The sequence below is a fragment of the Fusarium mangiferae genome (genome assembly GCF_900044065.1).
Source record: "Fusarium mangiferae strain MRC7560 genome assembly, contig: FMAN_scaffold014, whole genome shotgun sequence".
In the NCBI taxonomy this organism is placed as follows: Eukaryota; Fungi; Ascomycota; class Sordariomycetes; order Hypocreales; family Nectriaceae; genus Fusarium; species Fusarium mangiferae.
This window is the reverse complement of record NW_024573934.1, coordinates 399,018-415,781: the sequence shown is the minus strand read 5'-3', so window position 1 is coordinate 415,781 and position 16,764 is coordinate 399,018. Positions and strand designations below refer to the sequence as shown.

At 47.5% G+C, this 16,764-nt stretch overlaps 8 protein-coding genes across 8 annotated transcripts; 5 read left to right on the top strand and 3 right to left on the bottom strand.

The window, feature by feature from the left end:
- Positions 1-28: 28 nt before the first annotated feature.
- Positions 29-994, top strand: FMAN_15099 (uncharacterized protein; the record flags this gene model as incomplete). Its single annotated transcript, XM_041822564.1, has 2 exons — positions 29-781; positions 842-994. The coding sequence occupies 2 exons, from the start codon at positions 29-31 to the stop codon at positions 992-994; spliced, it is 906 nt and encodes a 301-aa protein (XP_041688232.1).
- Positions 995-1,189: 195 nt separating this feature from the next.
- On the bottom strand, positions 1,190-2,881 carry FMAN_15100 (uncharacterized protein; the record flags this gene model as incomplete). Its single annotated transcript, XM_041822563.1, has 3 exons — positions 1,190-1,287; positions 1,342-2,692; positions 2,777-2,881. The coding sequence occupies 3 exons, from the start codon at positions 2,879-2,881 to the stop codon at positions 1,190-1,192; spliced, it is 1,554 nt and encodes a 517-aa protein (XP_041688231.1).
- Positions 2,882-4,118: 1,237 nt separating this feature from the next.
- Positions 4,119-5,236, bottom strand: FMAN_15101 (uncharacterized protein; the record flags this gene model as incomplete). The annotated part of the gene is made up of 3 exons (XM_041822562.1): positions 4,119-4,335; positions 4,384-4,464; positions 4,515-5,236. The coding sequence occupies 3 exons, from the start codon at positions 5,234-5,236 to the stop codon at positions 4,119-4,121; spliced, it is 1,020 nt and encodes a 339-aa protein (XP_041688230.1).
- An 848-nt stretch (positions 5,237-6,084) lies between these two features.
- FMAN_15102 (related to 2`-hydroxyisoflavone reductase) lies at positions 6,085-7,002 on the top strand (the record flags this gene model as incomplete). The annotated part of the gene is made up of 1 exon (XM_041822561.1): positions 6,085-7,002. The coding sequence occupies one exon, from the start codon at positions 6,085-6,087 to the stop codon at positions 7,000-7,002; it is 918 nt and encodes a 305-aa protein (XP_041688229.1).
- A 515-nt stretch (positions 7,003-7,517) lies between these two features.
- FMAN_15103 (uncharacterized protein) lies at positions 7,518-9,836 on the bottom strand (the record flags this gene model as incomplete). Its single annotated transcript, XM_041822560.1, has 6 exons — positions 7,518-8,284; positions 8,330-8,625; positions 8,676-9,110; positions 9,157-9,558; positions 9,606-9,767; positions 9,814-9,836. The coding sequence occupies 6 exons, from the start codon at positions 9,834-9,836 to the stop codon at positions 7,518-7,520; spliced, it is 2,085 nt and encodes a 694-aa protein (XP_041688228.1).
- Positions 9,837-11,328: 1,492 nt separating this feature from the next.
- FMAN_15104 (uncharacterized protein) lies at positions 11,329-13,072 on the top strand (the record flags this gene model as incomplete). Its single annotated transcript, XM_041822559.1, has 4 exons — positions 11,329-11,359; positions 11,412-12,148; positions 12,196-12,438; positions 12,491-13,072. 4 exons carry the CDS (start codon positions 11,329-11,331, stop codon positions 13,070-13,072), a joined length of 1,593 nt encoding a protein of 530 aa, XP_041688227.1.
- A 581-nt stretch (positions 13,073-13,653) lies between these two features.
- On the top strand, positions 13,654-14,667 carry FMAN_15105 (uncharacterized protein; the record flags this gene model as incomplete). Its single annotated transcript, XM_041822558.1, has 5 exons — positions 13,654-13,695; positions 13,745-13,903; positions 13,956-14,062; positions 14,109-14,425; positions 14,477-14,667. The coding sequence occupies 5 exons, from the start codon at positions 13,654-13,656 to the stop codon at positions 14,665-14,667; spliced, it is 816 nt and encodes a 271-aa protein (XP_041688226.1).
- A 1,351-nt stretch (positions 14,668-16,018) lies between these two features.
- Positions 16,019-16,316, top strand: FMAN_16210 (uncharacterized protein; the record flags this gene model as incomplete). The annotated part of the gene is made up of 2 exons (XM_041822557.1): positions 16,019-16,046; positions 16,099-16,316. 2 exons carry the CDS (start codon positions 16,019-16,021, stop codon positions 16,314-16,316), a joined length of 246 nt encoding a protein of 81 aa, XP_041688225.1.
- Positions 16,317-16,764: the final 448 nt, after the last annotated feature.

The window sequence follows — 16,764 nt, the reverse complement described above, 5'->3', positions numbered from 1 at the left end:
ATCTCCAACCTTATCAAGCTCCATCAAAATGGCAACTCAGCAAACCGCCAAGACACAATATGTCAAGTCACCCAACGGTGTCACCTTTGCATATCGCCAAATCGGCAATACGTCTGGCATCCCTCTCGTGCTATTGACTCACTTCCGTGGCACCATGGACAAATGGGATCCCCTCATTGTCAATAGCTTCGCAAAGAACCGCCGTGTTATCACAATCGATTATGCTGGTGTTGGCCTCAGCACCGGCGACGTCGCCACTTCAATGCGACAATCCGCCGCTGACATAACTCAGTTCATTGAACTGATTGGCGAGAAAGAGATCGATCTTCTCGGCTTTAGCATTGGAGGCTATGTCGCTCAGATGGTAGCTCTCAACGCTGATCCCAGCAAGGTCAAAGTTCGCAAGTTAATCCTTGCGGGAACAGGCACCAGCTACGGACCTGACCTTGTTTACTCCCAGAACAAAGGTCTCGGTTCTGTTGCGGGTGTCAAGGATGTAGACATCGATGTATTCAAGACGCTCTTCTTCCCCAAGAACGCTGAGGGAGATGCTGCTGCTGAGGCTTGGTGGTCGAGGATTCATGAGCGGAGTGCAGAGACGAGTGGTGAAGAGGCTTCCCTTTGGCTGAGCAGTGGCTATAAGGACGGCGGTAAGGGTCTTATGGGCCAGGTCACACAAGGTCACGACTTTACAGAAAGTCCGGAGAAAAGCAAGGGGGAAGACGGCGCTTATGACAGATTGCCTGATCTCAAGATACCTGTCTTGGTCGCAAATGGAAGCGTGAGTGACGTTGTCTATTCTTTTAATCAGGGTCAAATACTAATGAATGCCCTTCGACAGAACGACTACATGATCCCGACGCCAAACAGCTACCTCATCTACCAAAAGGTTCCGAATGGTCAGCTCATTCTGTACCCCAACAGCGGCCACGGCTTTCTCTTCCAGTACGCTCCGACCTTCGTCAAACATGTCGAAACATTCCTTGAGGGGTAGTACAAATACGGGGTGCCACTACTTCTCTGGGTAAAATGGGATACATGGGAGGCCTATTGGACATAGAGATATATTTATTGAACTACCGCTATCATTCTCCCTTCACCCGTCCCCGCTCCTTTCTATCTCACACTTGTCCATTCATCAAGCGACTAAAACACCATTGCTTTGTTGTCCCAGTGACGTATCCCAATTCTAGTCTTCCTGCATGATGGACATCTTTAACGACTTACGGATATCCATAGGACGAACGGCTGGTGTTCTTCCGAGACACACAGTTGAGTTGACAAGACCTATCAGAAACAGTTAGCCTTCAGAATAAAGTCAATGCGTACCCTGTCTCTTACACATGATCAGTCTTTCAACATCAATCTTGACCTTTGTGTCCCGTTTACTAGGCGTCTTCCACCGCTCCCCAGGCCCTTTACCTTTCGGCGGGGGCGGCATAGCTCCCATCGCCATACCCATCAAGCCAGCGGGGCATGAAAACGAAGCAGGCTCGTCACTTTCAAGATCTTCCTCTTCGAAATTCCCGTTACCTGGCATGTCAGGAGGCGTGTTAGGTCCAGAACTCGTCTCTGAATCTGAGGTTCGCTCAAACATACTCATGTCGATGTAAGCTGTGACGAAGTCTTTGCCCGCTGGAATAGTAACACCGTAGCCGCGGAGACAAATCTCAATCTCATCAGCATCAAAGAAGTCTCCGTCATATTCAGGATCGATAATGCGTAACTGAGGATTCAAGCGTAAATCTCTGATCTGTTCGATGGAGGGTCCGAAGGGTCCCATTGAGAAGCCTGACATCTCGGGGGGTCTATACGCCTCATGCTCCAGTGATCTGTTGCCAATCGGTAAATCGCCACTACCATGGCCCTGATCAGGAAAGAATGTCCCAGCACCACCAATATTAGTGAACGGAAACCTCCAATTATTAAGCGTCATCTCTTTCGACTTGCGCAGTGCTTCACCCAATCGACTGCTTATCTCTTCCCTCGTCTCAAAATGCATGCAGAAGCCAAAGACCTTGCGATACCATCCAGGAGGCGCATGTCTCATTGACGCTAGAAGAAAAGCAGCCTCCTGAGAGGCTCTGTGGTACCGCCGGCCAAAGTTGAGCTCTTGGCTTGCGTAGGATCGGGGGTTGGGCAGGGTAGAGTCCCACGTTGATCCGGGGAGTTGGTACGTCATGTCGTAGAAGGGCGTTTGGGTGGTGGGAAGCTGGAAGTAGGAGGTTGCATCGAACGAGTGTGGTGTCGAATCGGAATTGGGCCGTTGCTGGGAAAGCATGGGATCGATTGGGCTGGTGGTGTAGTCCATCTGTCCGCCACCGTCCATCATAGGAAAGTCGAATGTCTGGGCTTGCGGAATTGGTGGTGTGAGTTCAGCTGGGTCTTCGACTGGGAGATCGTTGAGAATGTCATTCGGCTCCCCAACTTCGACGCCAGGTCTCTCACTCTCATCTACCTCTCGAGCGCTGGATAGCAAGCTTATGGTGGTCTGCTTAATATGTTCAATGATCTGCGGATTGTTCTTGACAGTATCCTGCTCAAGAATGACAGAAGTGAAGTTAATAAACTCCCTCCCCATGTCTTCCTTCGACCGCTCCAGCTCTTCAACTTTCTGCTTCAGGATATCAATGGCAGACTCCTTACGCTGTCGATACGCGCGCTGGGCCATGCGATTTTGCATCCTTCGGCGCTAACATGGCCAGTTAGAAGACAGCTCAATACTCAAAAGTCGCATCACTAATCACGCCGAGATGTCAAATCATGGCGTACTCACGTTTGTCACTGATCCACCCTCTGGCACTTCAAGTGGTCTTCTTCCCCTTTTGGGGCCCGCCCCCATGTCTGCTGCATCAAGTGGCAGTACAGAGATACTATCCATTTCCGAGGTTGAAGAACTCATGGCTTAATAAGAATATTTTGTCAAGATGGTATGACGCAAGATTCCATGGCGCATTGGAGAAGCCGATCGGTAAGAGATATATTTCACCAAAGATCGAGAGAGATCGAGATGGGGAACTCGTCTCTGCGGTGTTGCGGCCCGTCGAGTGTTCAAAGTACAAAACGCTGATTTCAGCTGAGAGGTAAACCAATCATTTAGTGAAGTGGCACTGACTAAGTGATTACAGATCGGACTGCTTGACCCGCATCTCCACCAAGACGCCGGCCTGCAGCATAGACGCCGGCATTGGCTTGCAGCTGAGGATGATGCAGATATTAATAGCCATTAAAATTTGGTTTCTTATCTACTAAGCCCTCTGATGTTACAATCCTGGTGGATGTTCTTCTTATGCTATCCTGTCAACATCGTGAACTACAATGAGCTCGGAAACTATGCACGATGTTATTTCCTAACACAGAGAACAACTCTAATGAACCCAACAATCTCACGTCAGATTTTGGGGTAAGCCATCATATGGCGACATACCGGTCAAATGTGGCTTCTCGTGTTCAAGACGCCGGCGTCTCGCTTTCGCTCCACGATAGCGCTGCGGGCGTCGTTACACCACGTTATAATCCAACAAACGAACTCCAGTGAGCGTCAGACCATGGCCACATAAGCTCAAAGTCATATTACTTAGGTTGAGCCTAATGCAAATAAAATTTGACCCGTTCTGGCGAGCTTCTATTGTTACATGAAGTCTGGCAATGCTTGCAAATGTCGGGGTTTTCGTATCGAAGACGTCGGGTTACGCGAGCTTTGTCGGGATCTATCAGCCCTAAGATAACGGGGCTGATTCCCTATTGGGGCGCTGTTCGGATGGTCTGACCGGTCGATTCCAGCGTGCATTAGCGCCTGGCACGCCGAACACTGGAGCCCGAATACCGACCAAGGATGGGTACTGGGGCACAATAGCTGCACATAAGACCCAGGCCCTTCTCTTTTCAGTAGCTTGCGCGGTTATACCTAAATAACATTCATATCGATATCGTATCAGTACCCAGATCATGATTGGATCCGGTCACCCATGAGTCATATATATCAAAAAGGTAAAAGCAGCCATGCTGTTCATGACACAAACAGACTCATGAATAAACAAGAGCGGGGTATCTTTCAATACAGCTAGGTAAAGCTCATTGTCCGAGGAAGGAATAGATTTAACTATTGCAAGCCAAGTCTAGTTGGGCATCTCTAGAACAGCCCTATATCTCATCTTATTCTGCTCGACTAGCTCAAAAACTTCTTTGATGGTTGATTCACCCTCATGCTTGAAGAGCTGAACCATAGGCTTGACACCGTGACGTCCAGAGAACTCAAGCATCTCGTCGTGGATATTGCGCGATCCAACGAGGCTCGAAAAGATGTGGTAGCCTTGGAAGAACATTGCTCCCGCACTACAAGACAATCAGTATCGGTAAGTATATGTGGATGGCTGAACGTACGGCAAGCTTAGAGGTCCGTGGACTGGGGCCGCAAGAGGGACGATGGTTCCGTCTCTAGCGAGGAACTCCTTAGTCATGACCCTGCAGAAACATTATTAGCCAAGCCTCTCTGTATGCTAAGAAAGACGTACTGGTCCCAGTCGGGATATTTTGTTCCACAAATTACAAGAACGTCAATAGGCGCAGTAGCCGTATCAAACATGTTCTCAATGAGATGAAACTCCTTGGCACCCAGCTGTCGTGCCTCTGCCTCCTTGCTAGTGCTTGTGCTGTAGACAACAACGTCGGCACCCATTTTATCCGCATACTGGATGGCAAGATGGCCAAGACCACCGATGCCGAGAATTCCGACACGCTTCTCTGCTGTCACTGTAGCCTTGAGAGCAGCGTACACAGTAGCGCCAGCGCACTGAAGAGGTGCAGCATGCTCACTAGAAAGACTGTCAGGAATCTTGTGGAGATACGTCTCCTTGCCGATGTAATAAGTACCAAAGGTACCATTGTCAAAGTCTCCTTCGCCAAAGATCACACGTTCATAACAATAGATGTCTCGTCCTGACAAACAGTATTTGCAGTGACCGCAGGCGTCGCGGTGAAAGCCCCCACCTGCCCGATCACCGATCTTGAATTGTGTCACCAGCGAGCCAACTGACTCGACAATACCAATTCCCTCATGGCCAAGAGCTACAGGAGCTCCTAATTGGCAGAGAACGATGTCTGAATGGCACACGCCACTGTGAGTCAAGCGGACGAGAATGTCATGAGGACCAAGGTCAGGCAGCTTGACGGAGGCCGGAGAGAAGCCGCCGTTGCCATCGCCGGCGCGATAAATGGTATGTTCTGTAGGGGCCATTTTGATGCTAGAAATGCAACAGATAGAATATATTACGATTGTAAAATGAAGATACAAAAGCCAGATAGTATAGCCTTGTCAGTGACGGCAACGTTGGAAGATATAGTGTAGAGTATCCTAAGTTCGTGATCAAGATAATCGTTCTGATTTATAATAGCAAAAGGCTTCATCAGACCGAGCCTTCCGTATATCAACTACGAATACTCAAAGGCTATTCTAAATGATTACTATCTTGAAACTGTTTCATTATTGTCCTGCGGCTTCTGCCAGTCGGGCATTTCTGTCATCGGCAGTTGTTACTAATCTTTTCCGGCCTTTAAGGTACGAGATGTACCAGCCAATTGTACTGCCTAAGTAGATAGCCATATTACTCACTGATGGAAAATAAACGACTTAAGAGCAGCAACGACACTCGGTAACCACATAACAGTCTGATAATTATAGTAGCGAATCAATAGATATAATAAGCAAATCTTGATTCTATTCCGCGATATTGATTCGAGAAACCTGGTGACGAAAATGTCAGACGGAATTGATTGAAGTGCGACTGAATCGGAGGGTTCTTCTAAAGATCCCGACTAGCGTCGTAAGCTGTCACGTCGGGCGGGTGCAGATGCCGGTGTCTTGATTAGGTCACAAAGATGAGGTAATGCAGGCAAGGGTATGATCAGTAAGCAGAGTGCAGAATGGAATGGGACAGTGAGGGTATCACGAGAGGTAGTAAGCAACAGGCCAACAGCACAATATTAAAATAGATAGATTGGTACCATGTAGATATGGGTATCACCATTCAATCTTCACTGTACTCAATTTCAACAAAAGTAGACTCAACCAATTACATCTTGAAAATGTCTTCGCCATTTAAGAACATTCTTATCGTCGGAGCCACTGGCTCAATCGGCTCCATCATGCTGGACGCCCTTGTCAAAGAACCTTCTTTCACAGTCTCCGTCCTACAGCGCTCATCCTCCAAGGGCAAGCTCCCATCAAACGTCAATGTCATTAAGATCGAGGATTCATACCCAACTAAAGCTCTTGTCTCTGCTTTCACAGGCCAAGACGCTATTGTCAACTGCATGACCTCTTTAGCCGTCGCTGATCAACTCCGCTTCGTGGACGCTGCAGTCGCTGCCAAAGTGAAGCGCTACGTTGCTTCCGAGTATGGTCTTAACAACAACAACCCTGACGCAAGAGCCTTGAACTCGGTGTTCCGAGAGAAGGGCCAAGTGCAGGATCATCTCCGCTCCAAGGAATCCACTGGCCTGGAGTGGATGGCCATCGCTTGCGGCATGTGGCTGAAGTGGAGTGCCGTGCATGATTTCCTGGGAATGCACATCAAGGACAAGAGATTCGTCATATGGGATGACGGAGAGGGCTGGTTCAGCTGCACCACTGAAGCCAACACGGCTCTTGCTATGGTCAACGCCCTGACTAAGAAATGGGAGGAGACCAAGAACAGAATTGTTTGGCTGAGTGATTTTGCTATTACCCAGAATATGCTCCTTGAGACCATTGAGCGCGTAAGTGGGGAGAAGTTGAGTGTAGAGAAGATTGATAGCCAGAAAGTGATTAAGGAGAGCCAGGCTGCGGCGGCGGGTGGTGATCCTTACGCTGTTTACAATCTTATCGAGACGGGTTTTGTTACGGGACGGTTCGGGGGACATCTTGAGAAGGAAGGGGAGATCATGAATGATTTGTTGGGTCTGTCGAAACAGGACTTTGAGGAGGTTGTTCGTGCCGCTTTGAAAGCTGTTGAAGAGTCATAATCTAATGTGTGTAGCGTCACATAGTAAGGATCCTAGGTTCCATGGTAGGAGTTATTTTGAGGTCATATGAGCTTGAGGAGAACCCTTCATTTCCATACAAGCCACTGATATTCAAGTCTTGCCCATTGACCTTGGAAAATGCCTGGTGAATTATAGTTTACCTCTAGCATGAAAACCCCAATAAAATCAGTAGTAGGCTCAGTATTACCGCTACGCATTGTGTCCAAATATGTTTGTAAAGGTGGCTTCACCTGACATATTGACAGAAACCGGAAGGATGGTATTGCTTATAAGATACAGACGTTGGATAATAGGGTGATGGTTGGAGACAGAGCATCAAGAGAGAAATAAAGCTTGTTATAGATGGTTACTGTATAGACTAAGTTTTCTGTGCTGATTCAGCTCTTAGCTACAAGTTTCAATTACAAATAACACATCTGGCTCACAATTAAGACGTTGTACAACAATATCTGGTCAATTGCTACAAGTTTTTGACAAAACCTGATCTCGTGAAGCTAATGAGGGTGTATGAATATGCCCGGCTCATTCCATGACAGCAATCCAACATCAAAATATTTCGAGTTCACAAAGTCGTCATCCAGCACAGGGTCAAGTTCGTCGTACATTTGCGGCATGAACGAGCTCATGTCTTCGTTCGGGCCCATGGTCTGGGTATCCATATCGACGTAGTCCAACAAAGGCGGTTCCATTCTTCCGTCAGAGAACAACGTGGACCTATTCAACCGGTCTTCAATCCAGGATAGGCCTGAGATAGAGAGGTTGTCAGGCATGGCCGGAGACATCACGTCGGTATTTGCTTGCCCCAGTTCGGCTTTCAGTCGTGCTAGGATGGCGGAGAGGAGACGAGCTTGGGCTGAAATTGCGTGGGTCTGTGGATCAGAGTGGCCCATTGACTTGGCCGCGCTGACATAAGCAGACGTGCCTTGAGCAATTGTAGTGATAGCTTCATTCTTTGAGATCGATGACTCGTCGATATCTTGCCTCAATATCTTTGGAATCATCATGGCTGAGAAAGCGATCATTAGGTGAGCTGTATCCCAGAGATAGTAGATGATATCTAACTCTCCCATTTCGATAGCCTGTCGCAGTACGCTCAATCCACTGCAGAAACATATTCGAGCTGTATGGGTGATGAGATCATGTGGCGTAGCTCTGTCTTCTGAGACGAGCATTCTATGCAGAAGTACCGCGTTGAAGTAAAGACGCATGTAATCCCTATAGAGGTAGATCAGAGGTGTTTGGAAAGGCTCTGGGTTGGGAACTAGATGCTGTTAGGTATGTTTTTCCAGACTCTTGTGTTACTTACATGTAGCGAATGTAGCCTGCCAATAGTCTCCCCATGCAGCAATCCTATTGTTAAAGTCATCTATATCCTTCTGAAACGTGCCAAAATCCAATGCTGACAGAGAAACACGAGAGTCGGCGCGGGTTCTCGCCATGCTCTCGTAAACTCTGTTGGCAATGCCTGCCAACTCATGGCTAGCAACTGCCTTTCCATCTCCGAGTAAATATGTCCATTCTGTCAGGGCCATCCACTGTCTAGACGCCACATGCTCAAGAACGATTGTTGTTGAGAGAGGCCGGTTGGTGAAGTAGCTTGATCTAGTGACTGTAAGCTGCGCCTGTCTCCATTTTGATTCAGAGGATCTCACATCCGGTCAATATTTCCCAGCATCACCCACGCCCTATCTTTGTCTCTCAGCTGCCGCACTTGCAGCTCTCCCGACTCCTCGATACCGTGCGTGTCGTAGGCGACGCTTCGATGTGACATGTTCCATTCCGCTGAAGCCGCCATTCGAAGCGCAAACCCGATCAGGGTGTAGCCTCTGGTATCGTTTCCATCTTTCCAGTGATACATACAGATGATGGTCCAGATGTTCTCAATCGCTGAGTCACATGCAAGCAAAGCTTGTCCAAGGAGAAACTCAGCATGGTCACGTATAGGTTTATGAGATTCTGGTTGGAAGATCCGTGATGATATTGTGAGAATCATGGTTAAAAGGAGACTTGACCTAGATCGTGTATACGTGAACGTATAGAGACTGGGGTCGAGCAGTCCAACGAGGCCGTTGAAGTGTTTGAAGAATCTGCTCGAATCAGTAACCGGACCCTTTTGAATCATGGTTCACGCACCCTTCATACAGATTTTGTGCAGATGGCCGACTGATGAGTCCCATATCAACAGGATCGCGCGTTCTCGGGGAATCCATTGCTTCAGGGAGATTATGCTGGAGGAACGTATCTAGGGAGCTTCCGGGTTCTCCTTCCATCGATCGGTCTGGGTTCAGAGCCGAACCTAGTGACAACCCTCGTGTATCCTGGTAATTTGCAACAAAAGACGCCGGTGTAAATGGCGACTGATCAGATCTGGAAGACGCGGACACTGACTCGGGAGCTCGATTCTGATACGAATATCTCCGGCCTGGTAGATCAGGTGCTTGAAAGGCTTGGGTATCTGAGACGCGCTGCGATCCTGAGGACCCAGAAGCTAATCCATCCTCTATGACCTCTTCTGCATGCCGTGCTCGATCTTCCCTACCAAGAAGATTAACTACATCCCTTTGTCTCATGGAGGGACTTACCTTCTCCCTGACACATCTCTCCTCCAAAGGCCCCTACGATGTGACTCAAATATACACTGTCTCCTCAATCTTTGGCAGCGATCACACACAAGAGATGCCGGCTCTGAAGTAACACACTTCATCTTTGAACGCCGACAGGGCGTACAAGCGACTCCATGGGGTCTATGTCCATTAGCTCTCCAGTCATAACCCTTTCAGTGTTCCTTACCTTTGTTGCAATTGGTCAGCCATGGCCAAAACAACTCTCGAAATATCCCATAATTCCAGAGCGAAGTTTCCTATCTTGCTTGCTGACAAGTCAATATTAACTTATAAAGGCAACCAAGCTGCTTTCGGTTTGCGGCGAAAGCTGCGGTCATTGCGGCGATTGTGCATTGCGCTAAGCCCTGCGACGCTCAGCTAAGCGGCATCCCCAGGGTGATTAGTGAACAAAAACTGCTGAAAGTTATGCAATTCCACCGTGTTTGCTCCAGCGGAACGATTTTGTGATTATTCCTCGCGACGTCATTATGTACGCCTGCCATGGTTTTTGAGATTGAGGGGATCGCGATCGTGGTGGATGTATTTGTCAGTGGTCAAGGCAGATGCGTTCGCAACACCATCGTTGCGAAGCACTCGGGGAACTTATTACATCGTGCCGGGGCCACGAAGCACTGGGTCTCGGCGGTCGTGTCATTGTGAAAGCTGCCTGGAAAGGTGAGGAAATATCGCCGCATCAGTAATCAACCACTGCGAAAGGATCGAGATGAAGGGTGCAGAATGATGGATGAAGAGAACATGGTTTTGCTGTGCAGATGCACTCTTTTTGATGCAAGACAGTCCTTCATTGATAATCATTCCGCCTTTCTCTTGACACCTTGGACAAGGGCAGTGTACCAATCACAATATTGTTAGTGCCCTCCAGCATGATTTATTGGTTGATTGGTCTTAACCGACCGGCGTTTTGAACTCAGCGCTCCACCAAGACGCCGAGATAGGTCAGTACTTATCTTATCTGCTATCTGTTACCGATTATCGGTTATCTCACTTATCTCAGCGTTCAAAAGTTTCCTAGGGATAAATCACCCAATGTACTGTTTGGACTTGTAAGACAAATATGCGGCTATAGAAATAGCTCTAACTTAGCGAGGTGGTAATGGGGATGAGGAATGTGAATTTTAGATCCAGTTGTGATTATTGAGGGAAAAGTGTCTTTTGGTAGGTAACAGCTTTGTGCGCAAAAAATTTGTCTTTCTGGTTGTGGGCGTTGATTCTGATTGTCGCCAGACGCTTTCTGCATAACCAGTCTCTTTAAGTACAACTAGTCCTCAATATGTAAGTAAGTAACTATTTAACTCTACATACAAGGTTAATGTCAGTATGACTGCAACGAAGTAATAGATATTCGCAAAACACTGGACTTACCCTACGGCTTAGCCATAGTGGTGTCCAGAATCTGTTCTAAAGATAGATATGCGCTAGTAGGATAACAGCTTAGTCTCAATCTCCCCACATTTATAATCATTTCGCAAAAAGTTGCTCCAAGGAAGGACTGGATATAGCCGGCATATTACCGTGCTTATCCTGTCTGTGGCTGCTTACCTGATGTTGGTAATCGGGGGAATGCATCATTCCATGGCGGAGATACTCATATTATTTCCCTCATGCCACCAAGATATCCAAGAAGGATCAAGAGTGGAAAGTTTTTGCGAGCAACATTGTGTCATACCTCTGCGCCATCGAAATGCCATCTCTGGGATGCGGAACTTGTCGAGGTTCGCCCTGTCCCCAGTCCCCTGTACTTGGCGCTACTGACAGAACCAATAGCGCGTAAAGTGCGTTGTGACCAAACTTATCCGAAGTGCAATCGGTGCATCAAAGCAGGACGCCACTGCAAGGGCTATGGCATGCAGTTGTCTTGGCCGCGTCGGAATGATACCCGCCGGGCGATAGTTGGCCCTAGACCACGCATCAAGAGTAAACAGTCTGAGCATCGATTGGTGAATACCACCTTTACAGATATTAGGCTGCACGATGTAGTATCTTTGTCGGATAAAACCTATGGAGTACACATGCTGGGGCTGCCTGAAGTATCCTTTGGATCTTCCGATGCAAGTTCCTCTGAGGCATCAGAGCCACTATCATTGATCAAAGGTCCGGCAGTGGGACCCATAGCTAGACTCATACCAGCCGATCAGAGATCCTTTCAGTATTGTAAGTTTTACCGTCCACTCCATACTAGCATGCCCCTTGCGAACAGCTTCCACTTACTCCAGCCAGTCATACAGACAGCTTCACACTCCATCACGTCTTTTGGACATGATGCTCCAAGGGTTCGGGAACTGTTAATCCAGATAGCCCTCTCGGATTTTTCACCTTCATCTACAGCAGTTCTCAAATCTGCTCTAGCACTTGCCTCCTTCCATCGCGGCAACTCACCACAAACGACCGCTCATTATAAAGTAGTCGCTCTGCGAAAACTAGCAGAGTCAACACAAGGCCGCATCAGCGTTACTGATTCAGCCTGCCATATAGCAGCTGGCATGATACTAAGCACGCTAGAGGTACGGGCCGTACCCTTGAAGAAGTACTGCACTAACTCCGGCATTAGATACAGCAAAACTCCATGAAGTCGAGCCATTGGCTATGGTATGCTTGTGGCGCTGCCAAGATCGTCAAGACAGCTGGGCTAGATGTGGATAACCTTGACCACGATACAGCTGCTCTTGTAGGCTGGGTGCACTATTTTAATACTTTATCTAGGTTCAGCTTACGCCACTGGCAGCCACATGTCACGCTTGATCCCGATGACGCTGCGGATTCGTTTCACCCAGTTGTATGCGGCAATGGACAGGTATGTACTGTACACTACTCAGCAGAGCTAGCTAACAGAATGTTTCTTGAAGCCCGAAAGTCTTACAGGTGCGCCGCATGAGATATTATATCTCCTGTCTGAAGCTTTCAACGCCGCAACAGTGCCTTCTGACCCGCGCTACGAAACGAAGGCCCATAGAAGCCATCTTGAAACACTAGATTGGAAGCTACGCAATCTTGAGAAGAAAGGACCGGATAACAATGCTTCTGCTGATACAGCGCATCCAGCATTCGATCTAGTTGTCGAGCTGTACCGCCTAGCTACTCTGATCTATCTCAGACGCGCATCTGCAGGAATCCTTCCACTAGATCAAAAGTTCACAACGTGGGTAGGACAGGCGTTTGAGTTACTTGAACGACTACCTGCCTGCCAATGGCCATTTCCTTTACTCATTTTTGGCTGTGAGGCAGAAAGCGATAGGCAAAGAATGATCATTCTGGATGTTATGGACAGGACGAGTGAAAATATGCAGTACCGAAATATTGCAACGGTCAAAAGAGTCATCGAGACGATCTGGGTGCAAAAGGACTTGTATACTGAGGAGATGAATTATATTAGGAAGTTGGGCGTTATTCTGAGCTCGACTCACAAGTCGGTACCAGCGTTTATATAGTGGAAGGGAAGGACAGCATAATACCAGATGCCTAGTTACGTGTATTAACTTTTGAATATAATTGGATCATTTTCATCATACATTCAATTATTATTAAAAAGTAATTACTGTCACGGTTTCTCTGCCGTCTTTAAAACACCCAGCTTTATTGATGATCCTCATAAACCTAATATGATGATAAAATTAGAAATATCCTGCAGGCCACAAAGAGCTGCATAGTCAGAGCAATCCTCAAAAGATTTATAATGAGCTCTTGGCTGCATTATCTTCTGAATACACTTGTGAAGCGGACGATAATGCGACGTCGACGAATGTGGCTTATGGTAGGTCTTTAGTGCAGGGCAACTTTTTGCGAGGGCCCCACTATAAACATCCACTAGCTCGCTGACCAAGAGGCGTATCGCGGGCAGGGTCAATCCGAATTACAAAGCACTAATACTTTCATGATCGAAAATGTGTGTTGAGAATGATATATATAAGGCCTCGAAGTTCATCATACAGCTTCAATTCCCTATCAAGCACAATATCTATCATCAAACAATACTCACTTCACCCAGCCTAAACATCAAACCATCATCACAATGCCATCTTATCTCATCACCGGAACATCCCGAGGCCTCGGTGTAAGCCCATCAGACTCATCTTTCTGACGACGACATTGATATCCCATAGTTCGAGTTCGTTCGTCAATTGTCTGCTGACTCAAAAAACACGGTCATTGGATTCGTCCGCAATAAAAAGGCGACCGAAGAGAAGATTCAGCGTGAACTATCTGGACGATCCAACATTCATACCATCCAAGGCGAGATCCAAAGCCTTGAGTCGGTAAAGGTATGTAACTACTTTGACTTTTCACAAATAATCATGCTGACCACGGGAGCAGAACTTGGTCAAAGAGGTGGCCAAGATCACAGGCGGTAGCCTTGACTATATTATTGCCAATGCCGCTCTTCAATCCGAATGGTCTGCCCATAACCCCATCGGGGTTCTGTAAGTTCATTCTAACACTTGTATCGCCAAGTCGCTTACAATCCAGTGGCGAGGAACCCGAGAGACTTGAAGAAGACATGCTCGAGTCCTTCAAGATCAATACTCTTGGAAACATCCACCTATTCAACCTAGCCCTGCCGCTTATCCGCAAAGGCCAAGCCAAGAAGATTATCGCCATCTCGTCAGGCATGGCTGACCCGGACTTCATTACCAATTTCTCAATCGCTGATGGGGCCCCTTACACCATCAGCAAGGGCGCACTCAATATTTCCGTTGCAAAGTTCGATGCCCAGTATAGGAAGGAGGGTATCCTGTTCATGGCCATCTCTCCGGGTCTTGTTGCTACCCAGGACACGTCCAATTGTATGTATATGACCCCCAAGCTCCTTTGCATCGCATGCTGATAAGAAAAAGACACCGAAGAGCAGATTCAGGGGGTTCGTGATATGGTGGCTGCTTTCAAAGGCTACGCACCCCACTGGGAGGGAGCAATTTCTCCCGAAGAGTCTGCCACTGCAGTTCTTTCTGTCATAAACGAGGCCAGCATTGAGGCTGGTAATGGAGGTTCCTTTGTGTCCCACTATGGAAACAAGCAGTGGCTTTAAGCCGGCAGCCTCTTATTATGAGGGATGAAAAAGGCTGCAGGGGATTATTTTAGCAATCTGGACTTTCGAGGGGATATGTCTGTGCTAAGTAGTGGCGCCAACAGGGGATTGTGTCCCGTCGCAACTCGCAACCTAACCCCGAAGAGTTACCTAAGCTGCATAGGATAATGCTGGGGATAACTACGAGAAAACTCTAATCGTACTTTTTACTTTGCAACCTCTGTGACCATACACATCCATGACAGATTAGAACTGATTCAAAATATCTAACGACTCAACAGCTTCGAGTCAGTGCCAAGATGGTCCAGAATTTGTTCTGTGGAATTAGCAGAGGCGAAGTGGGACTTCAAGCACTGGGACAAGTGATCAATGACGATAAAAGCTAGGGCAACCTCTTTTAATAACGAATGTGGAGTGAGACATGTTACGACTTATTAGAACCGCCTCTCAACCAAAACACAGTCTTTGTAAACCTTGTTCAGATGAGCAATCGGGCCGACAAAGAGCGATGTCTCAAAGCTTATCTCCAGCCTTGGTCTGCTGGCCAAGAGACGATCGTTGATTGCTTGTAGAAGAGCTGCTAGTACAGGAAAGGAAAGGTTTTCCGTATTTCAAGGGCGGCTGGTGCTCCCAGAGCGGATCCTGGGCCACGCCTCGGACCGCGATTGCCAATGTTTGGCTGCATACGCAGTCCAGGATGCCATGCCTAACTATAGCCCGTTAAGACTTGAGTCATAGAAGTCGAATAGCTGGGTGGGTATTCGGCAGATGTGCTCAGATCTCCAAGGATGATATGTGACAGGCGTTTCACACGTATCGAGATTGCGATCGGGCCGTGGCGGTACCTTATCTAATGGAGGTGACCAACAAACGTATTGCAATGTGAATTCAACCTATATTATCCCATCAAGAGTCGTGATTCTCGCATGTGAGTATATCCGCGACCCACGGACTCAAGAGGGCATTCCGCAGGCAGCCAAAAGGAGAATCGTCAGTGGAGCAGAGTGCAGGGGTTGCTCCCATGCCAAAGTTTAATCTCCAGCATGACAGACACAGTCTGATTCAGCTACTTGCGCTAGGGAGACCAGCTCCCTGGAACCCTAGACCGTCTCACACGTATAAAAGAGCGGCACTTGCAGATCCTAGGTCAGTGGGGTTCCGGGTGGCAAGCACTAAGTCGGTGGAGCGATGGTAATAAGCATCAGATCATATTAGTTCACTTAATGCTATGTGATGAAACATAAAGCCGAAACGTGCGGACTTAAAAAGCATTAAAACATCATACCCACGCAGTCCAGACCAGGACTCTTGACGCCGCCAGTATCTCCCACGGACCAACTAGTCCTCCAATATGCCGAGCGAAACCGAGAACCCGAAAGGTTTGTATTCCCGGCTATTCGTGCTTTTCGTGCCGATACTAAATCTTCTTAGAAAGGACAGCAAATGTGGGCATCGAGGCTAATAATGCAGCCAAGACATATATAAGTTTCTTGCAGGACGAGGTTCAGAGACTGAAAGATGAAGAAGATCGGGATAGATGGATTGTTGAGCTGATGGAACGAAATGAAGTTCTGGAGAAGGAGATACAACGATTGAAGGAGCAGATTAAGAAGTTGAGTGACGAAGAAGAACAGGAGACCGACAAGTAAGTGAATGCATTAGACGGAACTACGTGTCGGTTTCTCTTGTCGCTTCGGTAATGCCTACAGCCTTACAATGGTTGCATCCCTGCGGGCTCAGGCCATTTTGCTCACCATGACGAATTGCCATTTCGCGTTGGTCTCGACTATCTGATTCCTGACTATGCAAATACCCGTGAGTACTCTTCTACAATGAGAAAAAATTCAAAGCAAATGTTTTGAATGAATAAAGAAGTCTCCATGTCTTGATAAGGCGCTTATCAGTTAGAAGAAGTATGCTTACATAGCATAATTGACAAAGTATTGTAACTACCAAGAGAGCAAGTTCTTCGAGTCAAGAACACGATCCACTTAAGTCAATATAACAGCGCATTCTTCAATCAAAGGACCAGTGACAACACAGGGATCGGCGGAAATGGAGCCGCATAAAAATAGTGTTTATATCATACCTTTCGGT